At 45.1% G+C, this 21224-nt stretch overlaps 1 protein-coding gene across 1 annotated transcript in view; it reads right to left on the bottom strand.

Moving 5' to 3' along the window:
- LOC141134937 (C-type lectin domain family 10 member A-like) overlaps window positions 1-10778 on the bottom strand; it is a 56117-nt gene extending 45339 nt beyond the window's left edge. Inside the window, exons 1-2 of the mRNA XM_073624370.1 lie at window positions 10745-10778; window positions 2363-2443 (exon numbers count right to left, since the gene is read on the bottom strand). Coding sequence (XP_073480471.1) covers window positions 2363-2443; window positions 10745-10778 — 115 coding nt within the window. The remainder of the gene's footprint in view (window positions 1-2362; window positions 2444-10744) is intronic.
- Between the last annotated feature and the right edge of the window lie 10446 nt (window positions 10779-21224).

Raw genomic sequence — 21224 nt, forward strand, 5'->3', positions numbered from 1 at the left:
GGGAGAGACTGGCCTTCCCTAAGGAGTCCATATGACTCCAAGGGGGCAGCCAGAAACACATGTGTCCAGTTTTAGAGGCTACTGTCTAGAGGAACAGATAAGAGTCTATGTTTGAGGCCAGAGCAGCAGATCTTCAAAAACAAACCAGGAAGCTAATAATAAGTGTTTGTTTGCTGAACAATTCTGAATACCCCCTACCAGGGGTACCCCTGTGTTTTTAATAATAGTGGGCAGGAAGAGGCCTTATAAGAAAGATTTGTGAGTGGACTGAGTCCTTATGATCTCTATACTTGAGCTAAATGAGCTAATTTTCCCACAAAATATGTAGATATACTGTATATAACCATGTATCAGTGGCGGCCCGTGCATTGTGGGTGCACAGGCGCCACCCCCAGATCCATGCTCCTGGCCCCTTTCAGGACACCGGACGCATGGATTCCTATGGCGGGGGTGGGAGGGGGTGGTACATTTTGAAGCACCTGATTAGAGGCAGAGGCTCTAATAGGCTTCAAAATAAGGTGGGCTCGGGGCGCAGAGAGTGTGCCCTAATCCCACCCAATTGTGTGATGATAGCAAACAAATTTTTGCTATTTTCACACTAATCTTCCCCCCCACCAATCAGGAGGCAGGGCGTCAGACCGGTTTCCTGATTGGCCAAAGCACCAGGCCACCCTATTGGATGCCTGGTGCTTAGGAAGAGGAGCAGAGGACACACACACTGGAGTGGAGGTCGCTCTGGTGCACTGTCTTGGAGAGGAGCTGCTGCCTGCCTGCAGTGAGTGCCAGGGGGTCTGTCAGTGGCATGTGCGGGGGGGTTGGGGGTGCTGCCAGACCTGCGGCTCCGCGAGTGGGGGGTCGGTGAGCACAGTGTCTTCATAAACTGGGCATAAGTGTCTGCATTTGATGGGCACAAGTGTCTGCATTTGATGGGCACAAATGGCTGCATTTGATGGGCTGTATTTGACGGGCACAAATGGCTGCATTTGATGGGCACAAGTGGCTGCATTTGACGGGAACAAATGGCTGCATTTGATGGGCACAAGTGGCTGCATATACTGGGCACAAGTGGCTGCATATGATGGGCACAAGTGGCTGCATTTGACAGGCTTAAATGGCTGCATATGATGGGCACAAGTGGCTGCATATACTGGGCACAAGTGGCCGCATATACTGGGCACAAGTGGCTGCATTTTACGGGCACAAATGGCTGCATACGATGGGCACAAGTGGCTGCATTTGATGGGAACAAGTGGCTGCATTTGGTAGGCACAAATGGCTGCATATGATGAGCACATTTGATGGGCACAAGTGGCTGCATTTGGTGGGCACAGTGGCTGCATATGATGGGCACAGTGACTATATTTGGTGGGCACAGTGGCTGCATATGCTGTCACAGTGGCTGCATATGATGGGCACAGAGGCTCTATTTGGTGGGCACAGTGGCTGCACAAGATGGGCATAGTGGCTGTATTTGGTTTGCACAGTGGCTATATTTGATGGGCACAGTGGCTGCATTTGGTGGGCACAAGTGGCTGCATTTGATGGGAACAAATGGCTGCATATGATGGGTACAAGTGGCTGCATTTGATGGACACAAGTGGGTGCATTTGGTGGGCACAGTGGCTGCATATGCTGGGCACAGTGGCTGCATATGAAGGGCACAGTGGCTGTATTTGGTGGGCACAGTGGCTGCATATGATGGACACAGTAGCTGTATTTGGTGGGCACAGTGGCTGCACATGATGGGCACAGTGGCTGTATTTGGTGGGCACAGTGGCTGCACATGATGGGCAAAGTGGCTGTATTTGATGGGCACAGTGGCTGTATTTGATGGGCACAGTGGCTGCATTTGATGGGCACAGTGGCTATATTTGGTGGGCACAGTGGCTGCACATGATGGACACAGTGGCTGCACATGATGCACACAGTGACTGTATTTGGTGGGCACAGTGGCTGCATTAGCTGGGCACGGTGGCTGCATATGATGGGCACAGTGGCTGTATTTGATGGGCACAGTGGCTGCAATTGATGGGCACTGTGAGGCTGCAATTGATGTTTTTTTTTAAGTATTTTTCAGAATTTTGTAGTTTGTTTGCGCCCCCCCCCCAAAAAAAAAAATTGTGAGCACCAGCCGCCACTGCCATGTATATCGTATTTAGGTATAAAATGTATACTAAATCAGGGCAACCAATGAGGTGCTGGTTTTTATCACCTCAATACAGATATAGTAAAAGGTGATTTCTGATTGGTAGATCCAGTATAGCAGTATTAGTATTAGTAGACAAGTGTCCTATGAATGAAGACTCGGGTCCTCAGCTGTCCATAATAGATTAAGAGGATACCCCTCATTATAATAACTTACCTTTGGCTTTTGGTGCATTCTTCTTCCTTTTTAAATTAAAATCATCCACATTGGCATACGCATTTTCCTCAAAAGAGCACCCTGAAGAAGAACACAGACCTTAATATAGATATTGTAGATACCAGGGAGGATTTTCAGGTGATGTAATTCAGATACAATGGCGCTCTACACAGCATTTTAACAATAAGGGATGGAGCTTTTCTGAAATATGATACCATTGACATTTATTGGCCTTCACAGTAAGGAGCACATGGAGGGCATATACATACAAGAAAAAGACAATTCCATAGCTCAACTCACCAACCAGTCTGCTGACCAACCAAATTTACCTGTCTAACCGTATGTTAAAGGCAGGGGTTTAGTTAGCACACATTTGCAAACGCATGTGAAAGCTGCAAGGCCTCGTCAAGGCACCCTGTATTACTTGCAGTCCTAACACTAAATTTATAAGACACTTATAAATTTAGTGTTAGGAATTGTCTTTTTCTTGTATGTATATGCCCTCCATGTGCTCCTTACTGTGAAGGCCAGTTATGGGTGTGGGCGGTGACCAGTGTCTTGTTACCGTTTGTATATTTGGGTCGGGGACACACTGGACGCCTCTGCTGCTATTGCTGGGTGTCCAGTGTGTGTCCTGTCCCTTTAATGGGGCTAGGGCGGCCTCCTGGCTCACCTGTCTCACACCTATCCATTCAATGCATGTGCTTCCACTGTGGAGACACTTATAAATTTAGTGTTAGGACTGCAAGTAATACAGGGTGCCTTGACGAGGCCTTGCAGCTTTCACATGCGTTTGCAAATGTGTGCTAACTAAACCCCTGCCTTTAACATACGGTTAGACAGGTAAATTTGGTTGGTCAGCAGACTGGTTGGTGAGTTGAGCTATGGAATTGTCTTTTTCTTGTATGCATTGACATTTATTGTGACCTATCAGGAATTTATTCTTGGAGAATTGTAAAAGTTACTGACGCCAATGATACATACTATAATATATCGACTTACATAACAATGTATAATTAAGCATTTTAAGCATTTAACAGAAGAACTTTGGGATCACTAGAATTTAATTATATTGTTACTATCACGACTTGAGACTCATCTTCCACTAGGGTTGGAGTAGATGACCAGGACTGGTTGAGGCAGCGGTGCAGATGGGCCAAAGTCGCAGAGCTGACACAGAATATTTGGAGAATCTGCTTGCCTCGCAACAGCGAGAGCCCTGAAAAGGTCCGGGTCTTCACCTGAACATCTAGAGGTAGAGAGATTGTTCTGCAGGTGATACTCAGGCTGTGGTCCTCTGACTGACCCAAGCAGATCGCAACTGCACTGCCGCAACTCCCTGGCAGTGTTGGAGCACAGGCATCACAAGGCAGTAGATAAGGCTGAAGGAAATATCAAGGCTTGCTAAGGCATACTGGGAACACATGGCTGGGAACACTCCAAAGACATGCTGGTAGGTTAAATGGCTTCTGTCCAAAATTGGCCTAGTATATAAATGTTAGTTGGGGACCTTGGATTGTGGGCTCCTTGAGGGTAGGGACCGATGGGAGTGTGCGATGTATGTGTGGAACACTGCATAAATTGACAGCGCTATATGGGTACCTTAAATAAATAATAATATAGTAGATGAGCGTCTTAATGAGACACAATGTACAGGGATAGGGACAATTGTAGACACGCACCCACACTCACTCAGGTTGAACAGGATGGACTGGTGTCTTTATTCAACCTTACTATGTAACTATGTAACGGAGTTAGGGACTCACTGGGATCAAGCAGCTGGAAACTGATAGGGACACACAGGGAAAACAAGTCTGGAAGCAGGTAGGGAATCACTGGTATCAAGCAGCTAGAAGCCGGTAGGGATACACTGGGAACACACCGTGGAAAGCATGCTAGGACACACTGGGAATACAAGGTTGGAATCAGGTAGGGAGATTATAGGAATACAAGGCTGGAAGCAGACTGGGACACACTGGGAATACTAGGCTGGAAGCAAACCGGAACACACTGGGAGCACAAGACTGGAAGCAGGCCAGGACATACTGAGGACACAAGGCTGGCCGAAGGCTGGGACACACTAAGAAAACATGGGGCTGGAAGCAGGCTGGGACGCACTGGAAACACAAGGCTTGAAGCAGAATGAGGCACAATGGGAGCACAATGCTGGAAGCAGGCTGGGAAACAATGGGAACACAAAACTGGAAGCAGGCTGGGACACACTGGGAACACAAGGCTGAAAGAAGGCTGGAACGCATTGGAAACACAAGACTGGAAGCAGGCTAGGAACACACTGGGAACACAAGACTGAGTGAGTGGCTTCAATATTTTCAACTACGCAATTTTTATAAAGAGCTGAGTAGGTCAAGTCTCTGCAGGGACTTAACTCAGTTTGAGGAGTTGTGCCTCTCTAACTCAGAATGCCCCCATACCTTATCTAAAACATAGGGCTTTTTATTATCACACACATTTCCTGACCGCCCCTTCTATGTCCGAGACTGGGAGCTAGGTAAAAATTTGGCCCTTGAAGACTGGGATAAAGTGTTCTCCCTCACTTTTAACTACTTGCCGCCCACGCTATAGCCGAAAGACGGCTACAGCGCGAGCCTTAATTGCCGGGAGGGCGTCCATGGACATCCTCCCGTGCATGAGCTGCCTGCATGGCAGCGCGGGATGCTCTGTGATCACAGAGTCTATGAGACCCGACCCTTACCGTGTGATAAGCTGTCAGCCAATGACAGCTGATCACGTGATGAAAACAGAAGATCGACTGTTGACACTGTCAGCGTGAGGGGGAAAAAAAGCTGATCACCGGCTTCTGTCAGAGGGACATCGGTCCCTCACACAGAGATCCACAGCTGTCTCATCAGTGCCCACCAGTGCCACCTGTCAGTAGCCTCCAGTGTCACCTTCCAGTGCCACCTACCAGTGCCCACATTGCCACCTACCTTTCCCCACCAGTGCCACCCATTAATACCCACCAGTGCCTCATCATCAGTGCCACCGATTAGTGCTGCCAATCAGTGTCACCTACCAGTACCCTTCAGTGCCACCTATCAGTGCCCATCAGTGCCACTCATCAGTGCCAACCATCAGTGCCAACCATAAGTGCCAGCTCTCAGTGCCACCTATAAGTGCCACCCCATCAGTGCTTATCAGTGCCACCTATCAGTGCCCATTAGTGCCATCTTATCTGTGCCTATAAATGCCATCAGTGCTCATCAGTAGCCATCAGTGCAGCCTCATCAGCGCACATCAATGAAGGAGAAAAATGACCCGTTTTCAATATTTTATAACAACCTATGAAACAGTTTTATTTTTTTCAAAATGTTCAGTCTTTTTTCATTTTTTTTTAGCAAAAAAATAAAAAAAAACAGCAGTGATTAAATACCACCAAAAGAAATCTCTATTTGTTAAAGCCGAATATTGATCTGGGCAGGAAGGGGGTTTAAGTGCCCAGTATGCAAATGGTTAAAATAACTTTATCCTCATTCACAGGAACGCAACTATAAGATTTTGACAAGATGGTATCATTGCCCGCTCCTATTAAACAACATTAATCCAGCTATGTCTGACCTATGTTGGAGATGTTGTGAATCGAGAGGCACATTATTACACTTGTGATGTGGTGATCTTGCCCGAATATTAAACCATTTTGGTCGTCATGTGGTCACCGGCAAAAAGTGGCAGGAGTATCTGGAGGTAGCTCTCCTTTCTCTGATCCATTAAATCAATTATAAAGGGAATATTTTGATTTTTCTTGATGGCAGGAAGAGCTTTAATTCCAAGACATTGGAAATCTCCAATAACACCAACAATACGGGAATGGAAAGTAGAGATAAACCACAAAATACAGATGGAAGAGCTAATATCCACAGCAAATAATAATGACTTTAATTTTATGGAAGTCTGGGCACCGTGGGTGAAGTTTCTGGAATCACCTCAGCTGTCATCTTTCTTGTGATTGTTAGGATGCTATCATTTTCCCTAATTTTACTTCATTCATCTATTTATTTATTTTTTTCTCTTCTTTCTCCTTTTTTTATTGTGTAAAAATTGGCATTGATAGCAAATATTTAAGCACGTTGCATTTATGCAGTCTCTTGTTTCTCATTCGCCGAAGCACAAGGCATGTGGTAATACAAAATTCGGGTGGCCACGGTATATTCAGGTCACGGTTAATGAGTATTGTTATTTCCTTTTCCTTTATATTGGGAACACAAGGCTGGAAGCAGGATGGGACACATTGGGAACTCAAGGCTGGAAGCAGGCTGGGACACATTGGGAACACAAGGCTGGAAGAATGATGGGACACATTGGGAACACAAGGCTGGAAGCAGACTGGGACACATTGTGAGCACAGGGCTGGAAGGAGGCTGGGACAGACAGGGAACTCAAGGCTAGAAGCAGGCTGGGACACATTGGGAATGCAAGGCTGGAAGCAGGATGGGACACATTGGGAACTCAAGGCTGGAAGAAGCATGGGACACATTGGGAACACAAGGCTGGAAGCAGACTGGGACACACTGATAAAACAAGACTGGAAGCAGACTGGGACACCCTGGGAGCACAGGGCTGGAAGGAGGCTGGGACACACAGGGAACTCAAGGCTAGAAGCAGACTGGGACACATTGACAACGCAAGGCTGGAAGCAGGATGGGACACATTGGGAACTCAAGGCTGGAAGAAGCATGGGACACATTGGGAACACAAGGCTGGAAGCAGACTGGGACACCCTGGGAGCACAGGGCTGGAAGGAGGCTGGGACACATTGGGAACACAAGGCTGGAGGCAGGATGGGACACATTGGGAACTCAAGGCTGGAAGAAGCATGGGCCACATTGGGAACACAAGGCTGGAAGCAGACTGGGACACACTAAGAACACAAGACTGGAAGCAGACTGGAACACCCTGGAAGCAAAGGGCTGGAAGGAGGCTGAGACACACAGGGAACTCAAGGCTGGAAGCAGGCTAGGACACATTGGGAACACAAGGCTGGAAGAAGGATTGGACACATTGGGAACACGAAGCTGGAAGCAGACTGGGACACACTGATGACATAGACTGGAAGCAGACTGGGACACACTGAGAACACAAGACTGGAAGGAGACTGGGACACAGGGCTGGAAGGAGGCTGGGACACACAGGGAACTCAAGGCTGGAAGCAGAATGGGACACATTGGGAACTCAAGGCTGGAAGAAGGATGGGACACATTGGGAACACAAGGCTAGAAACAGACTGGGACACATTGGGAATACAAGGCTGGAAGCAGACTGGGAAACACTGAGAACACAAGGCTGGAAGCAGACTGTGACACCCTGGGAGCACAGGGCCAGAAGGAGGCTGGAACACACAGGGAACTCAAGGCTGGAAGCAAGCTGGGACACATTGGGAACTCAAGGCTGGAAGAAGGATGGCTGACTCTGACCCACCCCCCGGACCCACGTCATTGGATTTGATTGACAGCAGCCGGGGCAAATGGCTACGCTGCTATCATGCTATCCAATCAAGAGCCGAGAACCCCGAGCAGAGAGGAATAGCGCATCTCCACAGAGGGAACAAAGGGCTCAAGTGAGTAAAACGTGCAGGGGCTGGTCAGTGTCAGAAGTTTTTGTAATCCCAGAGCCAGTCAAATGCTTTGACCTGCACTGCTATTTTAGTAGCACACACTAGAGGGTGCTACACCTACAAGGGAGAAAGTGAGAAAACAAGAAGGAAAGACACATCAACTAAGAACCAGTTGGACTTCTGTGTAACACTGATGGACTGGGCAACCACTGGTGTGCATCTGCGTAAAAGCTGATCCAAGCTACCGATTGTCCAGCAGGAACCAATGAAGTTCTATGTAACACAAATAAACCGGATAATTACTAGGGTGGATCTGTGTTCACACAGATCCATGTCAGTAATTGCCCATCAGCTAGGAACCACTGAACTTCAGGATCTTTCCAGTCTCTTCGAATGGGAAATCATAGTGATCTACTGCTGACTGGTTAAAGCCAGCAATAGATCATATTTAGAAGTGATCTGTTGCTGTACAACTATACAAGGGGTCTGGATTTAGTTAGAGGAGGCTTGATTACAACTCCTTAAGCAGCTGTTCAGCAACAGATCATTTCTAAATGTGAAGAAAAAAGTGAAAAAATAGAAAAATAAATAAATGTACAATGATTTGCTCCTTTTTATCACTGACCTGCACTATGCAGAAGAAATGTCCATGCTCAGGTCCTAAATGTCTTCCATACATACAACATATAGGATACTAAGGAGTTGAAACCAAATGTCAACCCTTACATACAGTATGTATAACAAACCTTTGCTTAAATAAACATGGATCCTTAGTTTGCTCATATTGTTGCATGTGTTTAAGCTGGCCAACTGCATCAAAGTTATCCCCCTCTGGACAACTGCGTCAAAGTGGTCTCTCTCTGGTCAATTGCATCAAAGTGAGCCCTTTCTGGTCAACTGAATCAACGTAGTTCCTTTGCTGGCCAACTATGTCAAAGTGACCCCTCTCTGATCACCTAAATCACAGTGATCCCTCTGTGGTCAACTGTGTCAAAGTGATCCCTCTCTGGCCAACAGTGTCAAAAGTGATTCCTCTCTAGCCAACTGCATCAAAGTGATCCCTCTCTGGCCAACTGCATCAAAGTGATCCTTCTCTGGCCAACTGCATCAAAGTGGTCTTGCTCTGGTCAACAGCATCAAAGTGAGCCCTTTCTGGTCAACTGAATAAACGTGATCCCTCTCTGGCCAACAGTGTCAAAGTGATCCCTCTCTGGTCAACCCAAAAAAGTTATCCCTCTCTGGCCAACTGAATCAAAGTGATCCCTCTCTGGCCAACTGCGTCAAAGTGATCCCTCTCTGGCCAACTGCATCAGATACCTTTATGGTCATCTGAATCAAAGTGATCCCTCTCTGGTCAACTGCATCAAAGTGATCCCTTTCTGGTCAACTGAATCAAAGTGATCCCTCGCTGGACTATGCACCAGTGTAATTCCTCTCTGGCCAAAAGCGTCAAAGTTATCCTTCCCTGGCCAACTGAATCAAAGTGATCCCTCTCTGGCCAACTGCATCAAAATTATCCCTCTGGCCAACTACATCAAATATATTTCTTTCTGGTCAACTGAATCAAAGGGATCCCTCTGTGGTCAACTGCGTTAAAGTGATCCCTCTGTGGTCAACTGCATCAAAGTGATCCCTCTCTGGCCAACTGAATAAAGTTATCCCTCTCTGGCCAACTGAATCAAATTGATCCCTCTCTGGCCAACTGAATAAAGTTATCCCTCTCTGGCCAACTGCGTCAAATGTATTCCTTTCCAGTCAACTGAATCAAACTCATCCCTCTCTAGTCAACTGTGTTAAAGTGATCCCTCTCTAGTCAACTGCATCAAAGTGGGCTCTTTCTGGTCAACTGAATTAACGTGATCCCTCTCTGGCCAACAGTGTCAAAGTTATCACTCTTTGGCCAACTGCATCAAAGTGATCCCTCTCTGGCCAACTGCGTCAAATTTACTCCTTTCTGGTCAACTGAATCAAAGTCATCCCTCTCTTGTCAACTCATTTAAAGTGATCCCTTTCTATTCAACTGCATCAAAGTGTGCCCCTTCTGGTCAACTGAATTAACATGATCCCTCTCTGGCCAACAGTGTCAAAGTGATCCCTCTCTGGTCAACTGAATCAAATTGATCCCTCTCTGGCCAACTGAATAAAGATATCCCTCTCTGGCCAACTCAATCAAATTGATCCCTCTCTGGCCAACTGCGTCAAATGTATTCCTTTCTGGTCAACTGAATCAAAGTCACCCCTCTCTGGCCAACTGAATAAAGTTATCCCTCTCTGGCCAACTGCGTCAAAGTGATCCTTCTCTGGCCAACTGCGTCAAATTTATTCCTTTCTGGTCAACTGAATCAAAGTCATACCTCTCTGGCCAACTGAATAAAGTTATCCCTCTCTGGCCAACTGCGTCAAAGTGATTCTGGCCAACTGCGTCAAAGGAATCCCTCTCTAGTCAACTGCATCAAAGAGATCCTTCTCTGGTCAACTGAATCAAAGTGATCCCTCGCTGGTCAACTGCACCAATGTCATTCCTCTCTGGCCAAAAGCGTCAAAGTGATCCCTCCCTGACCAACTGAGTCAAAGTGATTCCTCTCTGGCCAACCGCATCAAAGTGACCGCTCTCTGGTCAACTGCACCGAAGTTATCCCTTCCTGGTCAACTGTGTTAAAGTGAGCCCTTTCTGGTCAACTACATCAAAGTGATCCCTCACTAGCCAAATGCATCAAATGAATCCCTTTGCTGGCCAACTATGTCAAAGTGACCCCATTCCTATCCCCCTCCCTCCCCCTCAATATTAATCAATGATCACATCTACAACCTACCTGGTTCCATCTCCAGATTTTTAGCCCCCTTCATTGCAGGCTGCAGACAAACCCAATTCTGTGCCCTGCTCAGTCTGCATCTTCGATACCTGTTGATTTTATCCTTAGGAACTTCCTAAAATAAGGTGTTGCCACATACTGCATTTCAGTTTTAGTAATTTAGAAATGCCACAATAAAGAGGAAGTGTATGTATTTCTGTAATATTCTTTTGAACCGTGTGGTTTATGGACTATGATTGATTTATAATACATTTGTTTGCACTACTAATCATTAACCAGTTCCCAACCTCTGCACGCTGACAGAATGGTATGGGTGGGCAAATGGGCGTGCCTGTATGTCCCGCCCTCTCTGTGGGCCCCCCGTGGCCGCGGCGGACAGGTTCGTTAGAGGAGCGATCAGTCTCCAGGGAGAGACCAATGATTTATGGTTTGGACCTGGTGATCGCTCCCAACGAATGCAAACCTTCCCCTGTCTGTGTAAGTTTAAACACAGACAGGAGGAAGTGATGTCATCTCTCCTCGTGGAGTCTTTTTGATTCCAGTGAGAGGAGAGAGGACATCTAACCATGAGTTGCACAACACTGCACTAATACCAGTACACATAGGTATACTTGTCATCCCCTGATCATCCCCCAATCGCCCCCCAGTTAACCCTTTCACTCCCTTTCACTGTGTCACCAATTGCAGTTTTCAGATTTTTCACTGTTCACTGCATTGGTGTCATTTGTGACTGAAATAAGTGTTAGGGCAGTTAGTAGTAGCCCCTGTTAGGTCTAGGTTACCCCCCTAAACCCCCCTAATAAAGGTTTAACCCTTCGATCACCCCCAGTTAACACTTTCACCCCTTGTCGCCAGTGTCACTAATCGATCACTGTATTTGTGTCACTGGTGATGCTAATTAGTCAGTTAGTTTCACCGTCAGGTTTGTATAGCCTCAGGTACCCCATATATTACCTAATAAAGGTTTTAACCCCCTGATTGCCCCCTAGTTAACCCTTTCACCCCCTGCCACCAGTGATCACCATATTAGTGTTACAGGTGACTCTGGTTAGTTAGTTTGTTTTGTATAGCATCAGGGCACCCGCCGTATATTACCCAATAAAGGCTTAACCCCCTGATTGCCCGGCGGGTGACATCAGTTAGGTTTTAGCGTCAGTCAGCATTTAGCCCCTCTGCCCAGCCCAGCCCAGCCCACCCGAATGCAGTATAAATCGATCACTGTCACTTACAAAACACAAAACACATAACTGCAGCGTTCGCAGAGTCAGGCCTGATCCCTGCGAATGCTAACAGCTTTTTGGTAGTGTTTGAATCAGTCGCTGACAGTCAGGAGCTTTTTTCCTGTGAGTCTCACTAGTGTACCACTAAATTTAGAGCCAAAAATGTCAAATCGAAGGTACACTAGTGAAGAGGCCTACACGTTTCTGAGCATGACAGATAATGAAGAGTAGGGATGCTATCTGTTCAAGTTGAGCATGAGTGTTCGCCGAACAGCGAACAATTTGGGGTGTTCGCAGCAAATTCGAAAAGCTGCGGAACACCCTATAAAAGGGAGAAATCTAAAGTGCTAATATGCAAGTTATTGTCATAAAAAGTGTTTGGGGACCTGGGTCCTGCTCCAGGGGACATGTATCAATGCAAAAAAAGTTTTAAAAACGGTCGTTTTTTCAGGAGCAGTGATTTTAATAATGCTTAAAGTGAAACATTAGAAGTGAAATATCCCTTTAAATTTCGTACCTGGGGGGTGTCTATAGTAATGTTTCCCGTGTTTCCCGTGTTTATAACAGTCCGAGAGCAAAATGACATTTCTAAAGGAAAAGGAAAAAAAAAATTTAAAAGTACTAGCGCTAGTGCCGGCTATTAATGAATTGTCGGTCCCGATAATACACATAAAGGTCATTGAAAGTCATTGGAATATTTTAAAAAATGCGTGGGGGTCCCCCAAAATTCCATTACCAGGCCCTTCAGGAACTCCGCACCAAAATTTGAAAAAAAGATTTTTGGGTTCCCCAAAAATCCACACCAGACCCTTATCCGAGCACGGAACCTGGCAGGTCGCAGAAAAAGAGGCGGGATAAGAGTGCGCCCCCCCCTCCTGAACCATACCAGGCCACATGCCCTCAACATGGGGAGGATGTCCCCATGTTTATGGGGACAAGGGCCTCATCACCACAACCTCCGCCCGGTGGTTGTGGGGGTCTGCGGGTGGGGGGCTTATCGGAATCTGGAAGCCTCCTTTAACAAAGGGGACACCCAGATCCCGCCCCCCCATGTGAATTGGTAAGGGGTACATTGTCTACCATTTCACAAAAAGAAAGTGTCAAAATGTTAAAAAAAAACACAGGAGACGGCTTGGGACAAGTCCTTTATTAAAAAAGAATTAAAAAAATAAATAAAAAAGAGATTCCAGTGATGTAATCCAATAAATCCATGCTCCTACTCCAGCGATGTAATCCAATTCTCGATCTCCAGCGATGGATGATCTCCAGCGACTCCAGTGAGGAACAAGCACAGGATCCTACCTCCACCAGAGGCACCCAGCCAATGACGCGGCTCCAGCTTGACAGCTCTTATGTAGCTGAGGGTGGGGCCACCCGTCACGTGACCCCGTCCCCCACTGACAAGGGGAAATGCCGGGGTTACCAGTGACGTGTACAGGTGACCCCACCCCCCTCTGATGCAACACATGATTCCGCCCATTGTAAACCACTTCAACCAATGTTTTGCAGCCTTGTGTACTCCCCATCAAGTTGTCTGCATTGATGAGTCCCTGATTAAGTTTTCTGGCCACTTCTCTATCAAACAGTGTCTTCCCAGCAAGCGTGTCACATATGGGGTCAAGATGTATAAGCTCTGTGACAGGGCCACAGGCTATACATATAGTTTTAAGGTTTACGACAGAAGAGATAGTCACATACACCCGGAGTACTGCCCAGACTACATAGGGAGTGCTGGTAAGATTGTGTGGGACTTGGTGTCACCCTTATTCGGAAAGGGGTACCACTTGTATGTGGACAATTATTACACGAGCGTGCTACTTTTTAGTCACTTGTTTGATCACAGAATTGACGCATGTGACACCGTGCAATATATAATTGCCAGGGCTTACTTTAGCGACTTGTAGAATCCCGTCTTAGGCTGGCAGAGAGAGCCTGCTTGAAGTGTAATAATTTGCTCACTGTGAAGTGGAGGGACAATCAGAATGTTTTCGTTCTGTCCTCCCTTCCTGAAGACACGACGGTTCAAATTCCTACGGTGACTGGTGTTGTGGAGAAACCCCTCTGTGTCCACGAATATAACCAAAATATGGGAGGGGTGGACCTCAACGACCAGTTGTTGGCGCTATACCTAATTAACTGTAAGGCCAGACGCTGGTACAAAAAAGTGTCTGTATACTTATTTCAATTTTCTCTGCTAAATGCTTATGTGCTATACAAAGCTTCAGGATGAACTGGATCTTTCCTTAAATTCCAGGAAGAGATCACTAGAGCCCTTCTGTTTCCAGACGGTGCTGTGGCCCAACTTTCCAATCGAAATGCAGTAAGCCGGCTGCATGAGAGGCATTTTCCTTATGTCCTCCCTGGTACCCCTACCCAAAGAAACCCCCAAAGAAGATGTTGTGTCTATAGAAAGCGCGGATATAGGCATGACACCTGCTATTATTGTCCCTCCTGTCCTGACCATCCTGGTCTTTGCATTGGTGAATGTTTAGAAGGCTACCATACACTAGTTGAGTATTAACGTAGGGTACAGCACTGCACAGACTAGGACACACTTTCACAGGGTCTCCCAAGATGCCATCACATTTTGGGAGACCCGAACCTGGAACCGAACCGTTACAGTTATAAAAAAAGTGTAAAAAAAATGATATATATAGAATAAAAAAAACAAAAATAGTATATTCTCTCTCTATTGTTCTGCTCTTTTACTGTATTCTACAATGCAATGTTTTATTGTTACTATGTTTTATCATGTTCACTTTTCAGGTATGTAATTCTTTTATACTTTACTGTTTACTGTGTTTTATTGTTAACCATTTTTTTGTTTTCAGGTACGCCTTTCAGCTGCAGCATGGGTTTATTTATCTTGACAGCAACAGCGTTTGCTCCCACGATACATAAAGCCTTGAATCCATCGCTGTTGGAGGTGATTTCACCACCATAGTTAAAAAAAGAGCATATATGCCGAAGCATGGGGGCAAGGGTGGAGGAGCAATTTGTTCCTAAAATTAGGGGTGGATTGCCCCCATGCTTCAGCATATATTTTTTAGGCATAGATTGCGTTAAAAAATGTTTTATTTTTACTATTTATTGTACAGTATTTGCTTTGCAGGTATGGTAAGTCTTACTGTTATACTGTAATGCTACTTTGTTTTATTGTTAACCATCATTTGCTTTGCAGGTACGCCATTCAGCTGCAGCACTGATTCATTTATCTTGACAGCAACAGCGTTTGCTGCCACGATACATAAATCAGCGACTCCATCGCTGTAGGAGGTGATTTCACCACCACTGTTATTAAAAAAAGGTACATGCATGCCCATCATTAGAAGTGGGTGGATGAAGGGCGGTATTCTAATGGTGGGCATATCCACCAATCAATCTCTTTTTTTATTCAGCCCACAGGTTGCATGAAAAAAACAACATTACAATGTATGCCCAACAAGGACCAGCAACGTACTGGTTAGGGATGAGCCCAATGTTCGAGTCTGGCCACAACAACCTCACCCTGGCCAGAGTCATACGGATCAGGGGAGGGGTCTTCAACAACAACAGTTAAAGACATCTATCCCACCCAGTTTACTACCCAGCACCCCGAGAAGGACTAACATAAGTCAAGGTAAAGCTAAAAGGGGAAGAGGAGGTACGGGTGTGAACCCTCAACCTCCGCAATATGATAATTCTTATCAAGTGCCCATTTCTAATAGATATGAGCCATTGTGGGATCAAAATACAAACTACGGCAACTACTACCCATGCCCTTTTTTAGGGAGAGGCCGGAAGGGCCAAAGGAGAGGGAGAGGTTTCCCACCACACAGGGGCAGACCTCCGAGTTATCATTATCCACCAGCGATACCCTACCACAGGACCAGCCAGAGGCAGGACCAACCATATTGGGAAAGGAATTATGTTCAATCACTAAACCCAAGGAGAGACGAACTAGGGGGTGCAGAGCAGGACTTAGGATCCAAAAAAAGAAGGAGGGGAACCTACTAAATGGCATCTTCAATTTAAGTAACGTTACACTGTCACATAATGAAACTAATATATTGCACCAAGGACTGAAATGTGGCCTGAAAAGACCTCTTGGCAAATGTTATGCATATATTGACGTTCACAAGTATATACGGAAGTTCAGCATCAAAAAGTTTTTTCTCAACAAAAAGTCTAATCCAGTTAATATGAATGGTAACTCATCACTAGCTGTTGACAGTGGTCTGAAAAACAGATCCCTCTTTAATCCCCCCAATAACTCATCTCAATGTTTAGATGTGTTTAAAAATTTGGTCCTCCAGATCTAGATAAATTGAAACCAAAAAAGAATGTTAATCCGTGGTATATTAAAGAGGGGATCAGGTCTCTGGAGGATAGGAAGGATATCATCATCAGACCAGCGGATAAGGGAGGGGGGGTTGTCATTTTGTCCAAAGACTACTACATTACTCAATTGGAGGACCTTTTGTCAGATAGAGACACGTATTCAAATTTAGACAGAGACCCCACATTACAATATAGAGCAGAATTGCAAGCTTTGATTGAATCTGGTTACCAGTCACATGTCTTAACTAGTAAAGAAAAACGATACCTCATTCCCAGTAGTAGTAGAACTCCCACTATATATACCCTCCCAAAAATCCATAAGGATGCGTTAAATCCTCCCCCAAGGCCCATAGTTAATGGGATAGACTCAGTGACTTCCAGACTGGGCCAATACTTAGATACATTTCTGCAAAAAAGTGTTGTTGCTACAAAAGCTTACCTGAAGGATACAAAAAGCCTACTACAGGAATTACAGGAGATTAATCTCACGGGTAGAGAAGAAGTATCTCTGGTCACATCTGATGTGACCAGTCTATACACAGTCATACAACACGAAGACGCTCTATTGGCTCTCAACTGGGCACTTAGTAGAAGAGATGATCTACCCCATCAACAGAAAGTGTTCTTGAGGAATGCGTTAGACTTTTGTCTTTCGCATAATTATTTCTGGTTTGGCCATAGGTTTTTCACCCAGAAGAGAGGTGTAGCAATGGGTGCAAAATAGCTAACCTCTTTATGGGTGAATGGGAAGACAAGGTAGTGTTCCATAAGAGGAGACCAGAACTCCTCTATTACAGACACTACATAAACCACCTGTTATTACTGTGGGCAGCTACAGAATCCACATTAAAAGAATATATGGATCACCTGAACGATAACACGCATAATATCAAGTTAACAAGCCAATGGAGTACCGAACAAATAAACATTTTAGATGTGACGATATTCAGGGTTAAAGGTAAACTACAGACAAAAGTCTTCTTTAAAACCACGGATAGAAACAGCTTCCTCCCTTTGCACAGTGGCCATCACCCTCTGTGGCTTCGTAATGTGCCTAAAGGTCAAATGATGAGAGTCAGGAGGAATTGTTCCCTGTTGGAGGATTTTGATCAACAAGCATTGGTCCTAAAAAATAGATTTGTTGAGAAGGGGTACACACCACAACAGCTTGATTTGATTGTAGAAGAGGTAAGAGCTATACCACGTGACCAGTGCCTGAGGGATAGAAACATAATTGATCCGAATGTGGACCATGAATGGGGCTTTATATCTTCTTTCCACTCTCAATATAAATAGTTGGAGAATATATTCCATAGCCACTGGCACATACTCCATTTAGACAGAACACTAGCTACTGTTCTGCCCATGAAACCAAAGTTCATTTATCGCAAAGCACCGAACTTCGGGGATTTGATTGTCAAAATAGTAATCGACCCGTCTAGCCGAAATCCAACATTTTGGGACCAAATGGATTCTTTGCATGTAGAAAGTGTAAAGCTTGCAGGAGGGTCTCCAGACCTTTGAGGAGAATTGAGATGTTCTCTTCCACCTTAAATAATAGAGAATTTTCTATCAAACACTTTATTACGTGCAATACATCGAATGTAGTTTATGCTCTTAGGTGCCCATGTGGGCTAATGTACATAGGAAGAACAAAACGTTTGCTTAGAATCAGAATTACAGAACATATACAGAACATTTCTATCGGTTTTAAGGATCATAATGTATCCCTTCACTTTAAGCAACACCATGACCAAGAGCCTTCAGGGCTTGTTTTTTGGGGTATTGATCATATCAAGCCATCTTGGAGAGGGGGGAACACAGTACGTGAACTCTCCAAAAAGGAAACTCAATGGATTTTTCTTACAGACACCCTTAGCCCGAAGAGGTTAAATATAGAATTGGATATCAATTGCTTCATTAGCAATTATTAAACCAATATTACAGTATGATGCTGGTTTACATGGGGTGATCTGTTAAGATATTCATTTTGACTTGGTGGTTCACTTTTATTTCATTTTATGATAGGACTTCAGTCTCATTATTTTGAGCTTGTAATTCAATTTTACACCTTTTTCTAAGATGTTTTGGTTTAAATTTCGCTTGGGGTGTCTACACACAATTTTCATGCAACTATGCATTCCCTTTTATCCATCATTCTTAAATTTTTGTATTTTTAATTTTTTCTGGTCCTATACCAATTCAGGGTAACTATTTAATAAGTTTGTCAGTTTTAATGAGTTAATGTTTACTGATCTCAGATTATGATGTTGAAACAGTATTTAACATACATTGCGGGGATATGATTGATGCAAATTTGCAATTACATATCTCGGATAAGGATATTAATGTGACCTTTTATTCTTATTTTTAATCTTTATTTCCAATTTAATTAGTGTGATTAAAAGTCTTTTGTATTGTGATATTGATTTTTAGTTAGGGTGTTATGTTTGTATTGGTCCGTAGCTTAATATCTTTAGTCCACTAATCTTATTATTGGCAAGATAGAACGGCCCGATCTCTCACCTCTAACTAACCATTACAAGCGGGGTTAATATCCCAGCCTGTTCGCTTGCTGTGGGGGGAGCTTCAGTTTAGACTGATTGCCTGTCCCTCAGTTATATACCGGGACGCTGAGCTGTAAGGCCATGCCCTTCGAGAAAGTCGTAATGAGGAAACGCAGCGTCAGGGCATGACCTTACGGCGACCGGAAATTACGTCACTACGTTGTGCGCTCCAAAGCCCTAGGATTACAACCAGGAAGGAGGAAGTAAGAAGTGGTGGATAGGGATGAGCCGAACACCCCCCGGTTCGGTTCGCACCAGAACCTGCGAACGGACCGAAAGTTCGCACGAACGTTAGAACCCCATTGACGTCTATGGGACTCGAATGTTCGAAATCAAAAGTGCTCATTTTAAAGGCTAATTTGCATGGTATTGTCCTAAAAAGGGTTTGGGGACCCGGGTCCTGCCCCAGGGGACATGTATCAATGCAAAAAAAACTTTTAAAAACGGCCGTTTTTTCGGGAGCAGTGATTTTAATGATGCTTAAAGTAAAAAAAAAAAAGTGAAATATTCCTTTAAATATCGTAGGGCTGAGGGGTGTCTATAGTATGCCTGTAAAGTGACGCGTGTTTCCCGTGTTTAGAACAGTCCCTGCACCAAATGTCATTTTTAAAGGAAAAAATCTCATTTAAAACTGCTTGCGGGTTTAATGTAATGTCGGGTCCTGGCAATATGGATGAAAATCAGTGAGACAAACGGCATGGGTACCCCCCAGTCCATTACCAGGCCCTTTGGGTCTTGTATGGATATTAAGGGGAACCCCGCACCCAAATTAAAATAAGGAAAGGTGTGGAGCCACCAGGCCCTATATACTCTGAACAGCAGTATACAGGCTGTAGGTTTGTTGTTAAGTAGAATCTCTTTGTAATTTTGAACGGGTACATTTTTAACGTGTTTAGCTCCAGCCAAAAAATCTTTTTTAAGCTTTTTGGAAAACATAGGGAAGGGTTATCACCCCTGTGACATTTGTTTTGCTGTCTTTCCTCCTCTTCAGAAGATTTCACCTCACTTTTTGTCCCAATGGATTGGAAAGCATCAGTGGAAAGGAGAAATGTTTTTCCCATATTAACTCTTACAGGAGAGAATTTCCCTTCCTAGGGGTAGATTTCACTTCCTGTTGTCTCCTTCCGTTTGCAAGTAGGAGTCGTTTGTAAGTTAGTTGTTTGAAAGTAGGGTCCTGCCCTATATACTCAGCAGAAATTTGGGCCTTAGGTGTTGCTGTGGCCACAACACTGTAAGCCCTCACAGGGCTCTGCTGTGAAATATTAGATCAAGAATTGTAATTACATGCCCCTGTTGAACAGGAGCTGAAAAATTAGGCCTTAGGCACTGGTGCTGGTGCCACAACACTGCAACCCCTCACAGACACTCTAGTTGGAATGCAGGAACGAGCCCTGCTGCAAAGTATTGCATCAAAAATTGTAATTACATGCCCCTGTTAAACAAGGGCTGAAAAATTGGGCCTTAGGCACTGGTGCTGGTGCCACAACACTGCAACCCCTCACAGACACTCTAGTTGGAATGCAGGAATGAGCCCTGCTGCAAAGTATTACATCAAAAATCGTAATTACACGCCCCTGTTAAACAGGGGCTGAAAAATTGTGCCTTAGGCACTGGTGGTGGCACCCAGAACCAAAAATGTTCTTACAAGCTATCAGCGTGATGATTGAGGAGGAAGAGGATAATTACTCAGGGATAGTCACTCAGCATCAGCATAGGCAGTCTTTGAAGGAATCTGAGATTTCAAAAAAAATTATTCGGTTACATCAGCATCAGGTGCTTGGTAGCTGGTGGTGATCCAAGACTCATTCATTTTTATGAAGGTCAGTCGATCGACCGAGTCAGTGGACAGACGCACCCTGTGATCGGTTACCACGCCTCCAGCAGCACTGAATGTGCGTTCCGAAAGAACGCTGGATGCAGGACAGGCCAGTAGCTCAATTGCATACTGTGCAAGCTCTGGCCAGTGATCCATCCTCAAGACCCAGTAACCCAGAGGATTTTCGGTGGGAAAGGTGTCCAAGTCTGATCTTGCCCCTAGGTATTCCTGCACCATGTAAAACAGACGCTGGCGATGGTTGCTGGAACCGATCATACCTTGGGGCTGCGGACCAAAAAATTGTCTGAACGCATCGGTCAGACGGCCACCTTCTCCACCGCTCCTTCTTTGACTGACCGAAGCCTCAGCAACACGTTGTCCAGAAACAGGAGTTTGTAACCTCCCAGTCTCTGGGAACGCGTTGCACAGACCTTTCTGCAAGGCCTCCTGAAGATGTTTCATCCTCTGCTCCCTCTGCGATGGCAAGATAAGGTCCGCAACCTTACCCTTGTAACGTGGATCAAGGAGGGTTGCCAGCCAGTATTGGTCCTTCTCCT

Source organism: Aquarana catesbeiana, linkage group LG03 (assembly GCF_042186555.1).
Source record: "Aquarana catesbeiana isolate 2022-GZ linkage group LG03, ASM4218655v1, whole genome shotgun sequence".
Lineage (NCBI taxonomy): Eukaryota > Metazoa > Chordata > Amphibia > Anura > Ranidae > Aquarana > Aquarana catesbeiana.